The 18,002-nt window shown below is 34.2% G+C and overlaps 1 protein-coding gene across 1 annotated transcript; it reads left to right on the top strand.

Moving 5' to 3' along the window:
• Positions 1-226: 226 nt before the first annotated feature.
• On the top strand, positions 227-17,694 carry LOC133187504 (ataxin-7-like protein 1). The gene is made up of 11 exons (XM_061322903.1): positions 227-357; positions 516-584; positions 1,059-1,163; positions 2,774-3,520; positions 3,835-3,917; positions 7,097-7,431; positions 8,713-8,881; positions 8,997-9,127; positions 9,421-10,267; positions 12,327-12,390; positions 13,069-17,694. The coding sequence occupies exons 1-11, from the start codon at positions 270-272 to the stop codon at positions 13,395-13,397; spliced, it is 2,967 nt and encodes a 988-aa protein (XP_061178887.1). The 5' UTR covers positions 227-269; the 3' UTR covers positions 13,398-17,694.
• The last annotated feature ends 308 nt before the right edge of the window (positions 17,695-18,002 follow it).

The raw sequence follows: 18,002 nt of genomic DNA, 5'->3' as shown, positions 1-18,002 counted from the left end.
TTACATCAATATTGATGCCGGGAATTTTATTAATAGTTTTGAAAAGTTGTAATAAGGAATTGGTGCATAAAATCGTATGGAGATGAACTATTTTAATGCTCGAAATCTCAAATATATGCCATTAACCTCCAAAATATGAAAGTATTGTAATCATTTTTGTGAATGATATAAGCGGAAGTCTGTTAGCTTTTTCTGCGAAAGAGTACGAACTTGACGTCATCATATTTCGGGATTCTCCGGATTGGCAGAAAGCAACAAGAAAGTGCAAAATGGCGACCCTGGACGATAGTCCGTCGCTATTTATTGGCAAATCTTGGTCCGAATGGGCCGAAAATGCCCCTTTGTCACCATTAGAGGGTAAGATAGGAATATAAATATGAAGATGTTTGAATAAAGTTGTTTATATTAAGAACAGTTTCCTAAGTATTTGTATCAATTCATTTGATTCCGAATCCGTGATTCACGAAAAAATTGCTTTTTGCGACTTGTCGTTATGTTTTACCTCTATCTTCCAGAACACGAGACTGTTGACGCCACAGAAAAGGATGGCGATGACACTGATAGCATGCGTTTGCCTTCCGAGGGTAAAGTTTGCAAGTGCATGCAAATATTTTATGAATCTTTTAAAAAAAGGTTGAAAACTTATACGTGACAAAAATCATGTCAATTCTCAGAGAAGTGGGTTTAGAAAAATCCTCCAGCATAATTAACAGAAAAAATTTTGTGATTGTTTGTTACATATGTCTTACATAAGAAGTAAACTTTTGTTCCATTCATATTTTTGAGAAACTCAGGTGAACACGCCAGACCAGATAAAATTTTGAATTTTAAATGTCAGCAATCATAGATTTAATTTGTGTTTTTCATCTTTTATGAATTATTCCCATCTTTAATTATTACAAACTAAATATTCATTTTAATACTAGGTCAATACAACTCTTTTTTCCTTTCATTTATTTGTTTTACAAAAGTAATGCAAAAATTTTGTATACTTTAACTTTAGACATTTTACTGGCACTATGAGATAGAAATGATTTATACTTTGTTTTTCTTTTCAGATATGCACATGTTTGGAACCTGTCCATCACAGGATGAATTTTACCTGGTCATGTGTGAACGTTGTCAGAAGGTCATCAAGCCACAGGCTTTCAAGAAACATCTCTGTAAGCAAATATATCAGTTTGGTCTTGATGCCTCAACAGTTTGTCTTGTGGGGGCTCAAATCAGGCTTCAATTTATTACCATGGAGAGAGAGAGAGAGAGATAAAACAAAATTTAGATGGCAACATGGTGGGGTAAAAACAACATGAAAGCAAGCCATAGGATGTACGAGATTCACAAGTCATAGGAGATTTGCCTGTACAAGCTAAGAATGAAGTTCAAAGCACAAAATTCAACTGTATTTTGGTCCTTTGCTAAATAAATCTGTTAAGTGTGTAACTTACCTTCTACAAAAATATGTCAAGTTGATAAATTCTATTAAAAAAAAGGGCTTTACCTTTTGTAGGATTGATCAACCTGACATTTTCTGTGGAGAGCCAGTAACTAAATTACTTTTACTATGCTCTGCTTGAATTTATTCTGAAGGTCACCAAATTTTCGCGACACCTTATTTACCCTATGCTGTGGCGAGGTAGTTATTTGGTATTTATAAGTGAGAAAACATTTTCACAAATTTAGATTATTGTTTCTTGAATTAATCTATACAAGAGAATGAAATTATTGGGAGCCAAATGGTCTCATGTAATTATGCAAAAAATAAAGTTAATGTGAATAAAAAGTGATTAACCATGTTTACTATTGTGAATGATTGGTGATTAATTTGACCTATAATTGCATCAACACAAAGCAGTCAGGAGTAAGACTGAAATTCATTTTTGAAAATGATGATTACTGGTCATAAAATTGATTTTAAGTAATGACTAAAATTCATCATTTTTTTAGAATGATGATGAAAAATGGTCATAAAAATTTGGAGTTTATTTTAAAATATAGAGTTACATTTGAAGATAAATATGACAATATTTCATCTTTTTGTTCTCAAATTGGTAGGGCCCACTTAATTATCTCACTGTTTTATGGGGCACACTACTTTATTTTGACTTGAATTGTTTGTCAAGACATTTCTCTACACATGGGTCCATTGCAAGATAGTGTACTACATCTTATTATTGTAGTAAACGGGTTGGAAGAATTAATGTGGGAATGAAAATATGATGATAACAAGTCACATTAGCAAAAATAATGAAAATACATACATTATGTAGCTAGTAGAAATGACAGTTATCAATCATTTTTCAATATGATGGATTTCATTCTCACCCCTGACTGATAAGTAAACATTTACATACAGGGTATTAATGTACCGGTATTTCCCATTATAGGCATTTAATTCTGGAAACAATCCTTTCATTACCTGAGAATTATGACTTTTTGACAAACATATTCAGCATGTTCAGACTTTGAAATTTTCATGCCTGTAACAAAATTTACTTTTAAGAGCCACAGTTTATAAGAAGGCCATTTTTAAAACCAGCAAGTTTGACTAAGAACTGTTTTTTGTATTTTACAATATTCATGTATTTATACTTGATGTGAACATTTTACTGAGAGTCAATAATGATGCATATCAAGATCTGCTATTGTTACAGTTTCTGATGCTCAAGATATTAAGCAGCTTTGACAAAAAATATTTTTTGAAATAATGGATATCTGTTGATTCAACAGTTGAATTTTCTCATCAACATTCCTGCTCATATTTATTTATTTTTAGTTGAGCGACATGGAATCACAGAGTCTAGTGCTTCACCCTCAACAGAGCAATCCTACCCCACATCAAAGTTATCCTCCCCTTCCAAATTAACCTCCCCAACACGAACAAATTTTAGAATGGGACACTCTGTTCCCACAAAGGCAAGTGTTAAAGAGGTTCCTCCATTGGTTAGTAATGCCCAGAAATTGGGTCTCAATGCTAAGTTCAAGGGATTGGAGAGGAGTCGAAGAAACCACTCCATGCCTGTGGTTAAAGTTGAAAGAATGGAATTGAAAAGAGTGTCATCACAACACTTTGATCCTGTACCAAAATCTCAGACTTCTCCTTCCTCTGGCTTAGCCAATGGAAATTCCAAAGACAGCTCATTTGAATTGACTGATGTAAAACCTGTGATTTCTGGGGTTGACCCCTCTGTCAGTGATAAACCACTCAAATCTCTCTCAACTGGTTCCCTGCCACAAACTACTGTCTCTCTAAACTGTGCAACTGTTACCATGGCAACTACCACACTGACCACTGCCTCCACTTCTTGCTTAACCACCACGAAGTCAGTGGTAGGTACCACAACGATGGCAACAACACAGTCTAGTAACTTGTCAAGTAGTAAAGGACTCGTAGGAGGCAGAGGCAGCCTCAGTATGCCTAGTCTCTCTAGTTCACTAAACTCCAGCGGCTCAAGTTCTATCTCATCCGTGAAAAAGAAGCCATTAAAGTTTGAGAAGCCAGAGAAATTAATTCCTTGCAAAGGTACATTTTTGTGAAATATTTTTTTATTGTTTGAGAGAGAGAGTGAGGAAATAAAAGTTTTTGTGAATTTCCTTATTGTAACATAGATAAATGGAAATAATGATAATATACAGTTTATGTAATTCTTAGCATATAGCATTCTTATCATGATTTACTTAACACGCTCGAAAATTTTACTAATTAATATCAGTAATGGGACAAAAATGATTTTTGTAAGGGTTAGGAAATATGGTATTGCAGGTTTTACCATGCATACTTGTGTGACATAAATGTTTCTGAATCTGGATAAGGTAAAGTAAAAATTTTTCTTTCAGATCGTGAGTATGATTGTAATAAGCACTGTGGTGTGCTTGTAGAAGACACAGGAAAGTCTTGTACAAGGTCACTCACCTGCAAGGTATGTGCATGTTCAGAATATACCTGTAATTAAGGTAGCATCAAGGACACAATTTTTATTGATTTTCTAAGATTAAATTCCTATGAGATTCATTATATTGGGCTCTGTTTTCAGTACAGTGTTGAATTACTGTGACATATAGTAAAGTAAAAAAAATCTAAATAACGCCTCGGTTTTTGACACGGGAGACATTTAGTATCTAAGCTCTCTAACTGCACAAGCAAAAAAGACAATTTTTTCGGGAAATGTGGTTTTTTTTTTATTATTAAAATGTAAACAAGCAGTATTTATTAGCTCTTCTGAGCCAAAGGCACAAAGAGCTAATGCTATGGCCATTTGTGCGGTGTATGTAAACTTTTTAGAATATGGGCCATAACTCAAGAACCTCTTGGCCATTTATTGTCAAATTTGTCACAGGGTATCCTTGGCCCAAGGGCTCCCTTTTATACTAAAACTAGGGTTGTGACCCTTAAACAAGGGGAGATAATCAGGAAAATAGAAACAAAAGTACTGGTTGCTAAAAAATCTTTTTCTCAAGAACCACTGGGCAGATTATCACCAAACTTACACAAAAAGATGAGGATATGTTGTAGATTAAAATTTGCACGGGGATTTACCCTGGGACAAAGGGCGTGGTCTCAAGGTCACTTCAAAGTTGACCAAAAATTACATTTTATTAAAATGTTGATATTTTGCTTACTATAAGGACTAGGATCATCAAATCTTGTCAGTTGATGCATCTAAGGACCTCATATCATGTTGACTCGAAAGTAGGTCAGGGTGACCTACTTTTTAAATTTTTCGGCTATTCTTTTTCAAAATAATTTAGAGGCATGTTTTGAACAATTTAAGGCCTATGATCATCAAACTTTGTCAGTTGATGTATCTTGGGTCCTTGAAGTACATTAACTAAAAAGTAGGTCACCTTGACCTACTTTTTGAGCTTAATGGCTAATCTTTTTCAAATCAATTAAGTTCATTAATTCAAATACCGAGAGGTTTAAAATCATTAAATCTTGTAAGATGATGCATCTTGGGGCCATAAAACTTATTTATTAAAAAGTAGGTCACAGTGACCTACTTTTTGAACTTTGCAGGTATTTGATTTCAAAGCGTTTTAGAGGCATAATTTGGACATTTTAAGACCTATGATCATAAAACTTCGTAAGTTGATGCATCTTGGGTCCTCAAAAAACGTCAACTGAAAAGTAGGTCACCATGACCTACTTTTCAATTTATATGACTATAATTAAGTATTTCAGGTACTAATTGGCTTAGAGTCATCAAACTTTGTCAGTTGATGCATCTTGGGTCCTTGGAGTACGACAACTGAAAAGTAGGTCACCGTGACCTACTTTTGAAAATTTATGGCTTTAATTAAATATTTCAGGTACTAATTGGCTTAGAATCATCAAACTTTGTCAGTTGATGCATCTTGGGTCCTCGGAGTACGACAACTGAAAAGTAGGTCACCGTGACCTACTTTTGAAAATTTATGGCTTTAATTAAATATTTTGGGTACATATTGGCTTAGAATCATCAAACTTTGTCAGTTGATGCATCTTGGGTTTTGTGTATTTTTAGCCCCTTTGTCTATAGATATAAACCTGGAGTAGTACATCAAAGAAAGACACAGAAAAGTGTTTAAAAGGTTCTATATTACCATTTCTTACTTGTAAATTTATGCAGTAGTTTTCCTGTCTGTGTTTGTGGTAAATCCTGTTGAAAGAAGTCATTCAAGGTATTGCTTCAATTCCATTAAATTCTTAAAAGTTTATTTTATTAGTACTCAATTTTTGTTCAAAAATATATATTAAGTTCACCTGCCTAGAAAGTTTCCTGGACTTGACATTGGTTAAGTGTGCTGGACTTGACATTGGTTAAAATCAGACAGCTCAGTAACAATACCATTGATTATAAGAGTACTAAATCATGCTATCTTCATTAAAATTTAATTAATTTAAAATAAATATTACCATCATCATGATCATAATATTCACAAGAATCCATGTGATGTTGTGTAAATTTTTGCATGTGTCTGATAACGAATCATGTTCGGATGATCACACCTCGCCTGTAGCATAGGTAATACATATGAGACACTTACCATGCTTACAGACTCGCATTCATCTGTAGCTGGCCTGGTTGGCGCCATCTTGTGAAGAGACTGACATACTGTAGACATGTGATCATGGTGATACAGTCATTTCTTATATTTTCAAAGCTTTAAGTCGTAAAAGGGGTCCCAGAGAGGTTCAATATATAGAAATACTGAATTTTATTTGTTATGTGTTTGCCCGCAACGTTAGGACAGACAAACGAGTTGATTAATTGAATTAACAAATTTAAACAATGTTATAAGGGGAGAAATAAATTTTATTATGGTAGGAAGTGCATTCATATAACCTGAGGGACAGCATGATGCTTTACATACATGCAATATCTGTATATTTGAACATTTTTGCTGTGGATTAATTGGATAGACAACGGTTCGTCTGATGCACAATTTTAATTTATTTTAATAAAAAACGTTTTCCATAGCAACTTTAGAAACAAATTTGTATTAACAAATCGACTTTCTAAAAATTTGGAAAAAGTATTATGATTGTAGAATTAAAAATTAAGCTCACACATACATTTAAATTAATTAATTATTAAGCCTTCATGTTATTGTATACGAAGCAATTCACTTTTCCATAATAGACTAAAATTAGAAAAAAAATTTTTTTTGTTTTTTCACTGAGTGACTTTAGCTCATAATGTTGTCTCAAATATATTCTGAATCTGTGAAGTTTTTTTTTTCTCATTGTGTTTCAGATGTATTAGATTATTTAGAATAGAAGCAAAGCAACTATTTCATCGGTCACCTTAAATTTACACCTTACTGAAAGCTTAGTAATCACACACTTCAGTTGTAATGCCTTAGATGCTATAGAGAAATGCCTCAGTTGCATGTATAGAACCATCACCATGTCAAAGCTTAAGTTTGAACATGTTGAATGATCAAGTTTGCAAAAATGTGTAGCAATCAAATGCGTTTGACAGTGTAATGTTTATATCAGTGAGTCATTCACCGGTGCAGGAAATGTATGTACTAGCAGGTTAGTGTCTCCTTATCACTTAGAATTTAGGTATTGATCAACTGCAAAGATTTAATGTTTTTATTGTATTTTATACAGACACATGCACTTTCCTTGAGAAGAAAAGTACCAGGACGACGCAAACCATTTGATGATTTACTGAAGGAACACAGAGAAGCCAAAGAGCTTTTGCTGAAACAGAAAGCTGAACAAAAGGCTGCTTTACAAGCAGCTGCTGAAAAGAAGGCTCAACAACTCAAGAACCCTCCAGTTATTCCCCCTGGAAGCTCCCAGCTGGCTGCCCATCTACTCCACCCCACACCTCTCCAGTCATATAATGATCAGCACAGGGAGAAATCCTCTCATCCCCCTCAGCTCTCACCAAAGAAAACTGCCAAACCTCCCCAGAAGCTTAGTACCTCTCTCCAGCAAAGGTATAAAGCAAACCAACATCAAAGGTTAACTTCCATGTAGCGAAGGCCCCACTCAACAGGCACCATATAGTGATCAGTATGGTTGAATTTTTCTAAAATTGTGTTAAAAGTGCCAGTGGGTTAAAAGTATGAAGTGACCTTCATTCAAATTTCTTGGTAAAAGGTCAAGTTCAAAACGGATCCCTATAAAATCTTTGTTCAGAGATTATTTTGTCTCCCAATGGCTCAATCTAGCTAGTACTTCAACTAAAGAGTATCCTTAGGTAAAGGGAGTGCAGTATCCTTAAACCAAATTAATAAGTCTGTAGTCAGGATCAAAGCAGATTTTTATGTAAAATCTTTGTCTGGAGTATGATTTCTGCACTTGGACCCATTTGACTAGGTTTGCACTTATCAGTAGAGTACCTTGGATAAATGGAGTGAAGTGGTTGAACCAAGTGAAAAATCATGGTCAAATAGTTTCTTGTGTAAACTGCATGAAAGAATGATAATTTCAGCTAAACATCTTTGGTTTTCATTATCTAAATGCTGTTTTAAACCAAGTTGCCTGAAGTTGGGAAAGGATGTATACTTCTTTCAAGATAACATAAATATCCTCTCCATTGCAGTCCTGCTCAAGTCCCCATTACCTCCTTTTGTCCTTTAAAATAATTAAAAGTGGGGCACATTAAGATAGTCAGCATCTCAATATTTAGTTATTCACTGAGAAACAGACAACATTTTTATTTTAATCTCTGCAGAGCTAAAGGCTCCCATGAACTTTTCTGATAAAAGTTTGTCCTTCATTTTTCCGATAATGTCGATAAATATTAACTAAACAAGAGACAAAAATTCTTGGGTGATTGGGTTCAATATTGTTAAAATGAAGGGGTTTCAAGATGCAGTAAATAAGAGTTAATGAAAATAGGATGGGGTCTTTTAAAAATTTTGAAAGTACAAAATATGCACAAAAGCTGCTTTACTATGTTTTGATTCCAAATTTCATTATTGCCCCAATTAAGGGCTAGGATAGGACTACTATAGCGAGCCATGATTTTACATAATATTTATGAAGAAAAAAAAATGTCACTAGAAAATGAGCAGAAAGGATTTCATCAATCTACATATATATTCATCACTTAGGTTAGCTTTGTGGTCCTTGGTCCTATCACTTCCAATGATTAAACTTGCAAAATATTTTGATTTATCAGAAGCATTGTATTATCAATGATACAGCAGCTCAGTACAGTGTAAAATACATTCTCAAGGTAATTAATTTTGAATTGTTGTTTTATTCATCAGGTCCAGTCTCTCAAGTCTTCACTCCCCTCTGCTGTCCCCCACAAAGGATGAACCCGGTGGTGGCCCCTCGCTGGATGGCCATGAGCGCCTGAGCGATGGGGAGGGGGAAGAGGAGGAGGGAGATAAATCAGACAGTTCATTTATTCCACACCATCCCCGACCAGCAGCAGTGAGTGTTTTATTTACTTTGAAAGGAAAATTGCAGTTTTCAATTTTAAAAAGTCTGCATTTACAACAAAATGTTTGCTAAATTCTGTATGTGTTGACTTTTTTTTTCCATTTAGATGTGTACATTTGGAGGCAGGCTCCACACAATAGGGGGGCGAAGGAGTTATGTGTTTGGTCGTAAAACTGACATTCTTAGGGCAGCATTCCTTAATGTACTTGAAAAGCAGCTCAATCCTCCACCGCCCAAGTAAGTCATGCCTTAATAACCTTAATGCATCCTCAAACTAGAGTGTCTTTACATCATACAAAAACTGGGAAATTTGTTATGTAATTAAGATTGAATGAGTAGATTTTCAAGGAGAAAAATTTATTTCTTTATTTCAAACTTACATGCACTTAAAAGTGGAAAAATGTTGAATTTGAAACAAGATTGAAAAAATTATCACTTAATCCATTGCTGGTGAACATAGAGCTGATTTTAGTTAATGGAACACATTTCATGAATTCTTTGTTACTAAATAAACATATTATTTTTTACAGGAAGTTGTGTGTAGAATCTAATCTTCCAAAAGAGCCCCAGTTGTTAGGAAATTCTAAAGATCCTTATGACTTCACAGCCATAGATCCAAGAACATTGCAGAAGCAAGGTCCAGTATTAAACTCCAGCCATAAGTCAGGATCTAAATCTAAATCCAAATCTTCATCAAATATGAACCGCAACAAATCAAAAGACAATTTACCGGGGTCTAAAAGTCCCGCGCAGACAAACAGTGCTATTCCAGCAGCCAGTGCAGGTGTGCCACCACTGAAGCGGAAACGTAGTGGTGGCGCACTGACCAATTCTAGTCCTTCCTCTCTCACAGCGGCGGCAGCCCCTGTCCTTACCACAGTCAGTATAAACAACACATCCTCTGGTCTCACTGCAATAGCCATTCCCAGTGTTAATCTAAGTAATGCTACTCTAAGCCATTTCAATGCAAACCTCTCTGCCGCTGGTGGGAAAAATGCCAAGAACAATGTTTATAAGGATGTTGGGTTTGTGGTGACCAATCTCGACTCAGCTCTTGTGAACGGACAATATATGATTACTAATGCTCATCAATCACAGTCTCTGGATGAAAAGTCGCTACAGCAAGCACATGTGATAAACAGTAAAAATAGTCCAAAGATTCTTAACCTGGAAACCATACAAGGTTTACAGAAAGGCCCTCATAATCTCATCAGTATGCCGCCATTATTACTCGATGGATCTACATGTATGCAGCCTGTTACTGCTGTCTTGACCCCTGTTTCCCTAGCAACGACCCTTGGCAATCAGATTGTGTCAGTGGGAAGCACTACTTCTCTGGCTCCATCTAATCTGAATTCAGCCAACAACATTAGGGCAGTAAGTATGGAAGAAATTTCAGTTTTGTTTTACTTTACAGATTTTCAAAATGTTTTTTATTTCTAGATTTTTGTTTAATTTTTGGATTTTTTTTTTCATCTGGTGTAATATTCATGTAAGGGATTTAGTCTAGGATATTGCATTTATTTTATAGTGTAGTTCATAACATACATGTGTATATTATAAATACTGTACATATACATACGTTCAGATCTGGGAAAGCAGTGTTGAAAAACAGGTATAGTTACTAAATTTAATGTTTTTAGCTCACCTGAGCTGAAAGCTCAAGTGAGCTTTTCTGATCACCCATTGTCCGTCGTCCGTACGTCCGTCTGTCTAGCTGTCTGTCCGTCCGTCCGTCTGTAAACTTTTCACATTTTCAACTTCTTCTCAAGAACCACTGGGCCAATTTTAACCAAATTTGGTACAAAGTATCCTTGGGTGAAGGGGAGTTTAAATTGTTAAAATAAAGGGGCAAGTCCCCTTACAAGGGGAGATAATCAAAAAAAGACAAAAATAGGGTGGGATCATTAAAAAATCTTCTTCTCAAGAACCGCTGGGCCAAAAAAGCTGAAATTTATGTGGAAGCATCCTGGGATAGTGTAGATTTTAAATTGTTAAAATCGTGACCCCCGGGGGTAGGGTGGGGCCACAATAGGGAATCCAAGTTTTACATTGAAATATATAGGAAATATCTTTAAAAATCTTCTTCTCAAGAACCATTGGGCCAAAAAAGCTGAAACTTATGTGGAAGCATCCTGGGATAGTGTAGATTTTAAATTGTTAAAATCATGACCCCCGGGGGTAGGGTGGGGCCACAATAGGGAATCCAAATTTTACATTGAAATATATAGGAAAAATCTTGAAAAATCTTCTTCTCAAGAACCACTGGGCCAGAAAAGCTGAAACTTATATGAAAGCATCATGGTGTAGTGTAGATTTTTAATTGTTAAAATCATGACCCCCGGGGGAAGGGCGGGGCCACAATAGGGAATCCAAGTTTTACATTGAAATAAAAAGGAAAAATTTTTAAAAATCTTCTTCTCAAGAACTACTTGGCCAGAAAAGCTGAAACTTATGTGGAAGCATCCTGGGGTAGTGGAGATTCTAAATTGTTAAAATCATGACCCCCGGGGGTAGGGCGGGGTCACAATAGGGAATCCAAGTTTTACATTGAAATATATAAGAAAAATCTTTAAAAATCTTCTTCTCAAGAACCATTAGGCAAGAAAAGCTGAAACTTATGTGGAAGTATCCTGGGGTAGTGTAGATTCTAAATTATTCAAATCATGACCCCTGGGGATAGAGCAGGCCACAATAGGGAATCCAAGTTTTACATTGAAATAAATAGGAAAAATCTTTTAAAATCTTCTTCTCAAGAACAACTGGGCCAGAAAAGCTGAAACTTATGTGGAAGCATCCTGGGATAGTGAAGATGCTAAATTATAAAAATCATGACCCCCAGGGGTAGGCTGGGGCCACAATAGGGAATCCAATTTTACATTGAAATATGTAAGAAAAATCTTCTTCTCAAGAACAACTGGGCCAGAAAAACTGAAACTTATGTGGAAGCATCCTGGGATAGTGTAGATTTTTAATTGTTAAAATCATGACCCCCAGGGGTAGGGCAGGGCCACAATAAGTATTAGAAGGGGGAAATCTGGTAAAGACCAGCATGGTCAAAGTTACTCAGGTGAGCGATGTGGCCCATGGGCCTCTTGTTATTTAGCTGATAAGCAGAGGAGATTGTCTCGATGAAAAAGATATCATTGAAAAGTGTCATCTCAATGAAAAAAATATTTTGTGAAAAGTGTCCTTTTGATTGCATAAACCCTAGACATCAAAGGCATGTTGCTCTTGTATATATTTCCTGCTAGATAAATGCATAACATTGAATTTGTATATACACATTGTTCACAAATGCAAACTTGATTTATGTACATTTGTAACAATGACTAGTCATGCTAGTGTTAGGCATGGGTATCCAGGTTGTTTATTATAGTGGTACATGTACTTGATCTTAAGTACAGTTTTTTACAGGTATGATTTGTTTTTGTAGGGAGCAGCAGGTAGTCCACAGGTGGTCAATTCGCTCCACAATGGATTAGTGCAGTCTTCCTCAGGTAGGCCTTACAGAGATATTTAATTGTTTATGCCAATTTAGCATCAGAATAATTTTTCTGCTGTAATGCCTTAAATAGTACAGGGTTCTATAAATGTGGGTTATTTATCAATCTATGTTGACAGCAGAAAATTTGTATTAAGGTCAGAGGTCAATGACCTGTTAGGTCCCACGATTCACTTTTCCTAGTATTTGTTATAAAGAAGTATGAAGGAAAAAACTTTTAAGTAATTTGGTCTCAAGAACTTTGGGATTACTAATTATTAAATTTACATGCAGGCATCATCATCATCATGTCATGTAAAATCAAGTTTGCTTAAGTCATTGTCCTTAGGACAGTATTAGGTTGGGTTGGATTTCACTGTTTTATATTGCATTGTGAAAGGATTTTTTTTCTTAAATCTCTGAAGAAAGAAGCTTTAAGTTTTCAAATTACTCTGAAACATAAATATATATATTTTTTATACATCATTGCCTTATGCATTAAATAGAAATACTTTATGGAGCTCTCAAGATTTATGAAGAAATATATAAAGAAAACACAAACTCATGTCATGGCTTAAGGGGAAAGGACTTCCATAAAATTGTGATCTATTATTGAATACAAAGATCATTTATAATATGTTACTATTTTGAGTGTTTAGATGGTGTTTTCATGGATGATATATTTTGTTCCTAGACAAACTGGTTAACAACAGGCACAACTTACTACATCATAAAAAGCCAGTGCATTCCCAATCAGCTGGTCATGGTATGCTTGGCAACACAGTGATAGCAACCAGCACTGGTCCCCAGGTCAGCCAGATCTATGCCACTCATCTCCTCAAACCAGGCAATCTTCTGATCGGCAAACCCTCCAGCAAGTTTGCTGTACCAACGGGGTCATTAACCTTGAATGTGGCTAGTCTAGGGATGTCGGGGGTTGGTCAGCAGCCCACACTATATATAGCCAGCAATGAAGACGTGTCACAGCAACAGGTGGTTAGTTCTCCTAGTCATATGACATAACAGCAACTTAAGGAGGTGTCCATACAGTGTCCAAGCATACAGTGTTTCCATAAACTGCAGCTATCTGTAGCCAATAGCCACTGCTCTGCAGTATATTCAACATATGACCTAGATTAAGATCTGACTGTTCATTTTACTCTTTGGGGTGGTTCTATCCTTAATGCACCCGTCATTCTCATGGATACAAAGATTTGAACACTGACATGAATTTTAATTATTGTATCTGTACACACTTTCTCTCTCAAGATTGTCAAAAGATTCACACATATTCCCACTTCAGTACAGTATATTAACATTTCATTGTCAAACTTGATCCAGGATATTTTTATTTGGAGGTTTGATTCATATAGTACAAAGCAATTATATTAAGTTAGCATTTTTTCACACAAGCTCCAGATGATTTTTTATACAGGAATTCAAAATTGTAATGTACACTTAAGTATAAAATATTTTCTTAGTCCTATCTTCCATATTACCTTATTTGGTAAACTTGAACAAAGGGTTTGAAGGAGGGGGGCACAATTGCATATTTCTTGGTCTTTCAGGCAAGCCATAATTGAATTCTTTTTAGATGCAAAAAAGGCAGCATATCTTCCTTTGGCCCCAATTGTTTGATTGATGTCTTGATTTTTTATGTATTACATGTATCAGTTGACTATCTCTGAATCTCTGATTAAATTAAAAAAAAAATTAAGGCAATGGAAGGAGTTTGTTATGCTTGTCAGAAAGTCCAAAGAGAATGCTGCAGATCTGCAAAATTTGTTTGTATCCATTTGCAAATATGAACTTTGCCATTTTCCATTTCTGTACAGAATAATGCATGGTCATTATGTTGCCCATAGATTTTGATTGCAAACATGTGGCTATGGCTCAGGTTATATAAACTCAAGCACACAAAATGCTCCCAAAAATTTTGTCACTTGTTAATATGCATGTAATCCATATGTGCTATAACTTTAACGATGGCTGAAATGCAATGTAATTAATTAACCTAGATTTTACTATGTATTTAAATGAACTGTTTAAGTTCTCAGTACTCAAATGATTTTGACAGTAAATGGATATGCATTTTGAATAATTAACTTGTGTAAATTTAACATTAACATAATGTATTTGATTATCTTACCATTTTCATCCCAGGTTTGATTTTTCTCATTTCATTGCAGCAATTTCATATGAACCAAGACATTTTATATTAGTTTTGAAATGTGTGAAAGATTTGTGAACTAGCATGCATTAACACCAAATTTGCAAAAATTTTGAAATACTTTGAATCAAAATAATATGCTCATTTGATTACCAAGCATTTTTATTTTTATTTCACTTTTGGGTTGTAAAACCATTTTTTAATTTGAATTTATGTGCAGTTCATTACCAAGCATTTTTCTTTCATCCAAAGCCAATCCTCTACATTTTTGTTTTGATTTGGTTGTTAATAACATTACATAAATTAACAATGAGCCAGCAATTACATGTAAATGAATTGTAATAAGCTTTTGAAGATGTATACCCCCAAGGTTGAACATCCATTTTCCATTTTTGATCTGCCAAACTATAGCTGTATACTATACAGAGATAGACTGTATTAGGTCATTTTGACAAATTAAGATCAAATCTGACAGTTCTATGGGGGGCCTTATGTTTCACAGTACCATCTGGATTTGTTCTTTTTTTTTATTTTAAAGAATTGATTGATGAAAAGTTAACTCTTGTAAGCTTCAGTAATTTTCCTTGTATATTATTTCGGTGACAGTGCTTAACAAAAGTGTTGATAGAGGGAGGGCTGTCTTACTCATTCCCTCCTATATTGTCTGTGATATTGGTGTATTCCATGTAGTTGATGATACTGATAACATGAATTCAGAAATATGTATGATGTGGGGAGAATGGGCAGAAATTTCTGTTGTAAATATGTATTCATTATTTATGAAGCACACACAACTTTATTATAAAAATTGTTTATAGTAATATATTGGTTTGTTTTTGCATAATGTCATTCTTTGTTTGTTGAGGTACACTGAAAGGGGAAAAATTTGTAAATTTTAACAACGATATATTGTATTGTGATACCCTGAACTGGAATTGAGGAAAAGAAATCGAGTCTCTACTGTGCCTCCCTAGAAATATACATTTGCATTGTACAAATGGTGATTGTGCCAAAATGAGGATTTTTGAAGAAATTTTATCAATAATTTTCTGAATTCAAAGAAATTGTTTCTTTTTATATCACTTAAATTGAAAAGAGACCTTGCTTTGGGTATTAAAGTCTGTATGTAATTTTCTAACTTTCTTAATTGCTGACCTAAAGCTTTTGGTTTTTGCCTATCATTTCTGATTGTTTGCTGCAGAATCTTTACTTGCAATGCTATAGAGTATATAAAATTTGGCAGGATCTAAATATTTTTTTTACATGTAGCAATACAGTAGGTATATCAGTTAAATAGTTTTTATCCCTATTAATGTTCCCTCAGTTCAAATTCAGAAATTAAATGTCCACTCTCATTAGATACTCTATGGTTGATTTTCCTGTTTTTCTTATGAAAACTGCTGAATGTCTCAGAATTGGTAACTCACTTTAAATATTATACATGTACGTGTGTACTGATGGGATACTGTTTATGGGTTTGTAGGCATGAATATATGATAATCTTTTTCTGGGGCAGTAAAAGTGATCCTTTAAGTGTTGTTTATATACCTTTCCTGTGCTTTATATAATTGATAAATAAAAAAATCCTCAAATATTCTGAAGGAACTCAGCATATCTACATAATTATGTACAGTATATCAAAATGTCCTTGAAGCATTAAAATGTGTTTTCACATATACACAATATCGGGGGAAATTATAGCACACTTTTTGCAAATTCGGAGTCCAGCTAACTGCAGAGTCTTGTTATTAGATACTATGCCTTTGGCTCTGATAAATAGCAGCTTTTCCAATATGAAGCATAATGAGTAGGTTTTCTAATTAATTTCATTGTCTGATCTCCCTTTTTTCATCCCATCTTGTTGAATCTTGTCAAATTTCATCATTGCATTATAATGTTATATGTGTAAGATAAGTAAACTCTGGTTTCTGCTTTGGTGAAGTATGATTTTTTCACAACACATTAATTAACAAATTCATGTATTATATGTACATGTATAATTATGTTTAATGTAAATAACACTGTTTAACATCATGTGCAAGAAACACCTGCAATTCATGGTAAAGTGTCCATGCTTTTCTTTCAACATGTTATAGAATACTGTAGAAGAATTTTTTCTGCATGGTACTGATATATGCTATGTATGTCACAAATTTTCGACAGAAATTTGTCCAAGCATACTTAAAGTACATGTAAGGCATACAAGGGCAATCTAAGAAATCTGAATTTTTTTGTGGATTAAATAGAAATTGCAATTCCATGGAAATATGACCCTGTGGGAAAAAGTTCATTTGCAATATTCTCAACTTGATTTTTTTTTTAAAATTATTGTGATCACATCTTACCCTTTCTTCATATTCAAGAAATAAAAAGTAGTGGAAATGTTAGAAAACATATGCTCACATCTCAGGTAGAATACTGAAAATCAGACATGCTGTTATTCTTGCTAAAAGTGAAATGTGTCCTTAATTAGACCACTGTATTGTTTTAACAGCAGTTCTTTCTAGATTCTAGCCAGATTGTAGTTTTTAATGAATTTGTGTTCAGGACTTACAATGTAGATGAATCACGCAATGTTCAATTCCTATTTAGCAAGTACTTGAAAGTAACTTGTATATTCATGACAGAATTCAAGCAAACTTGGTCAAATGGCCCCCCATTGTTTGAATAAACGCTGTGGTAATTCATTGATCACATTTCATTTATCACATAACTAATAAGTCACATATCTAATTTTTCAAACACATTCATTATTCATTTCCATTAATATTAATAATTGTATTATTTTGTGTCATAGATAACCATCATTTGTGAAGCAAAGCTTTCACTCTGGGAGATGAAATATTGACAAGGCAATTACATTGTGTTATCACTCATCTGTTGATTATTGTATAGTGTATTCCATCTGTTGAATTTTGATAATCTTTGTTACATGTACCTCTTGGAAAATTGTCATCTGTACATATAAGTTATTTTTCATTTTTGATATCTGAATGTTTCTGTTATGGACTTGTTTTTTTTAACACAATTTGAGAATGGGTTATGAAAGCTGCCAAAGAGAGTGAGAGAAGTGACTAATTAATGTTTTGTTCCTTGTACAATAAGTACAATTTATGGAGCAATAAAGGTGTATTACCAATATAAGATTAATGGAGTTCTGTTGTATTTATGAGTAAAATTTGTAGTTGTGTTTGATAATTAGTTTTTGCATTTCTTGATGCCCTATATTACAAAGGTGTTAAATCTGCATTCAAATAATTTGCATCATGTAAATATGTGTGCACACACACACCTTTGTGATATGTGCAATCTGGATTTGCAAAAATTTTCACTTTGTGTTTTCATGAACATTTTCTTAATCCATAATGTTTTAGAGATTTTTTTCCCCTATAGTTTCAGAGTTAAATGTCAGGATTGATTTCATTAGCACATTAGATGCAAGTAGTTTTAAAATACTA

Source organism: Saccostrea echinata, unplaced genomic scaffold, assembly GCF_033153115.1.
Source record: "Saccostrea echinata isolate AGI-Se365-2 ecotype Australia unplaced genomic scaffold, CSIRO_AGI_Sech_v1 ptg000015l, whole genome shotgun sequence".
NCBI lineage: Eukaryota > Metazoa > Mollusca > Bivalvia > Ostreida > Ostreidae > Saccostrea > Saccostrea echinata.
The sequence above is the reverse complement of the archived record's forward strand: the minus strand, read 5'-3'. Positions and strand labels throughout refer to the sequence as shown.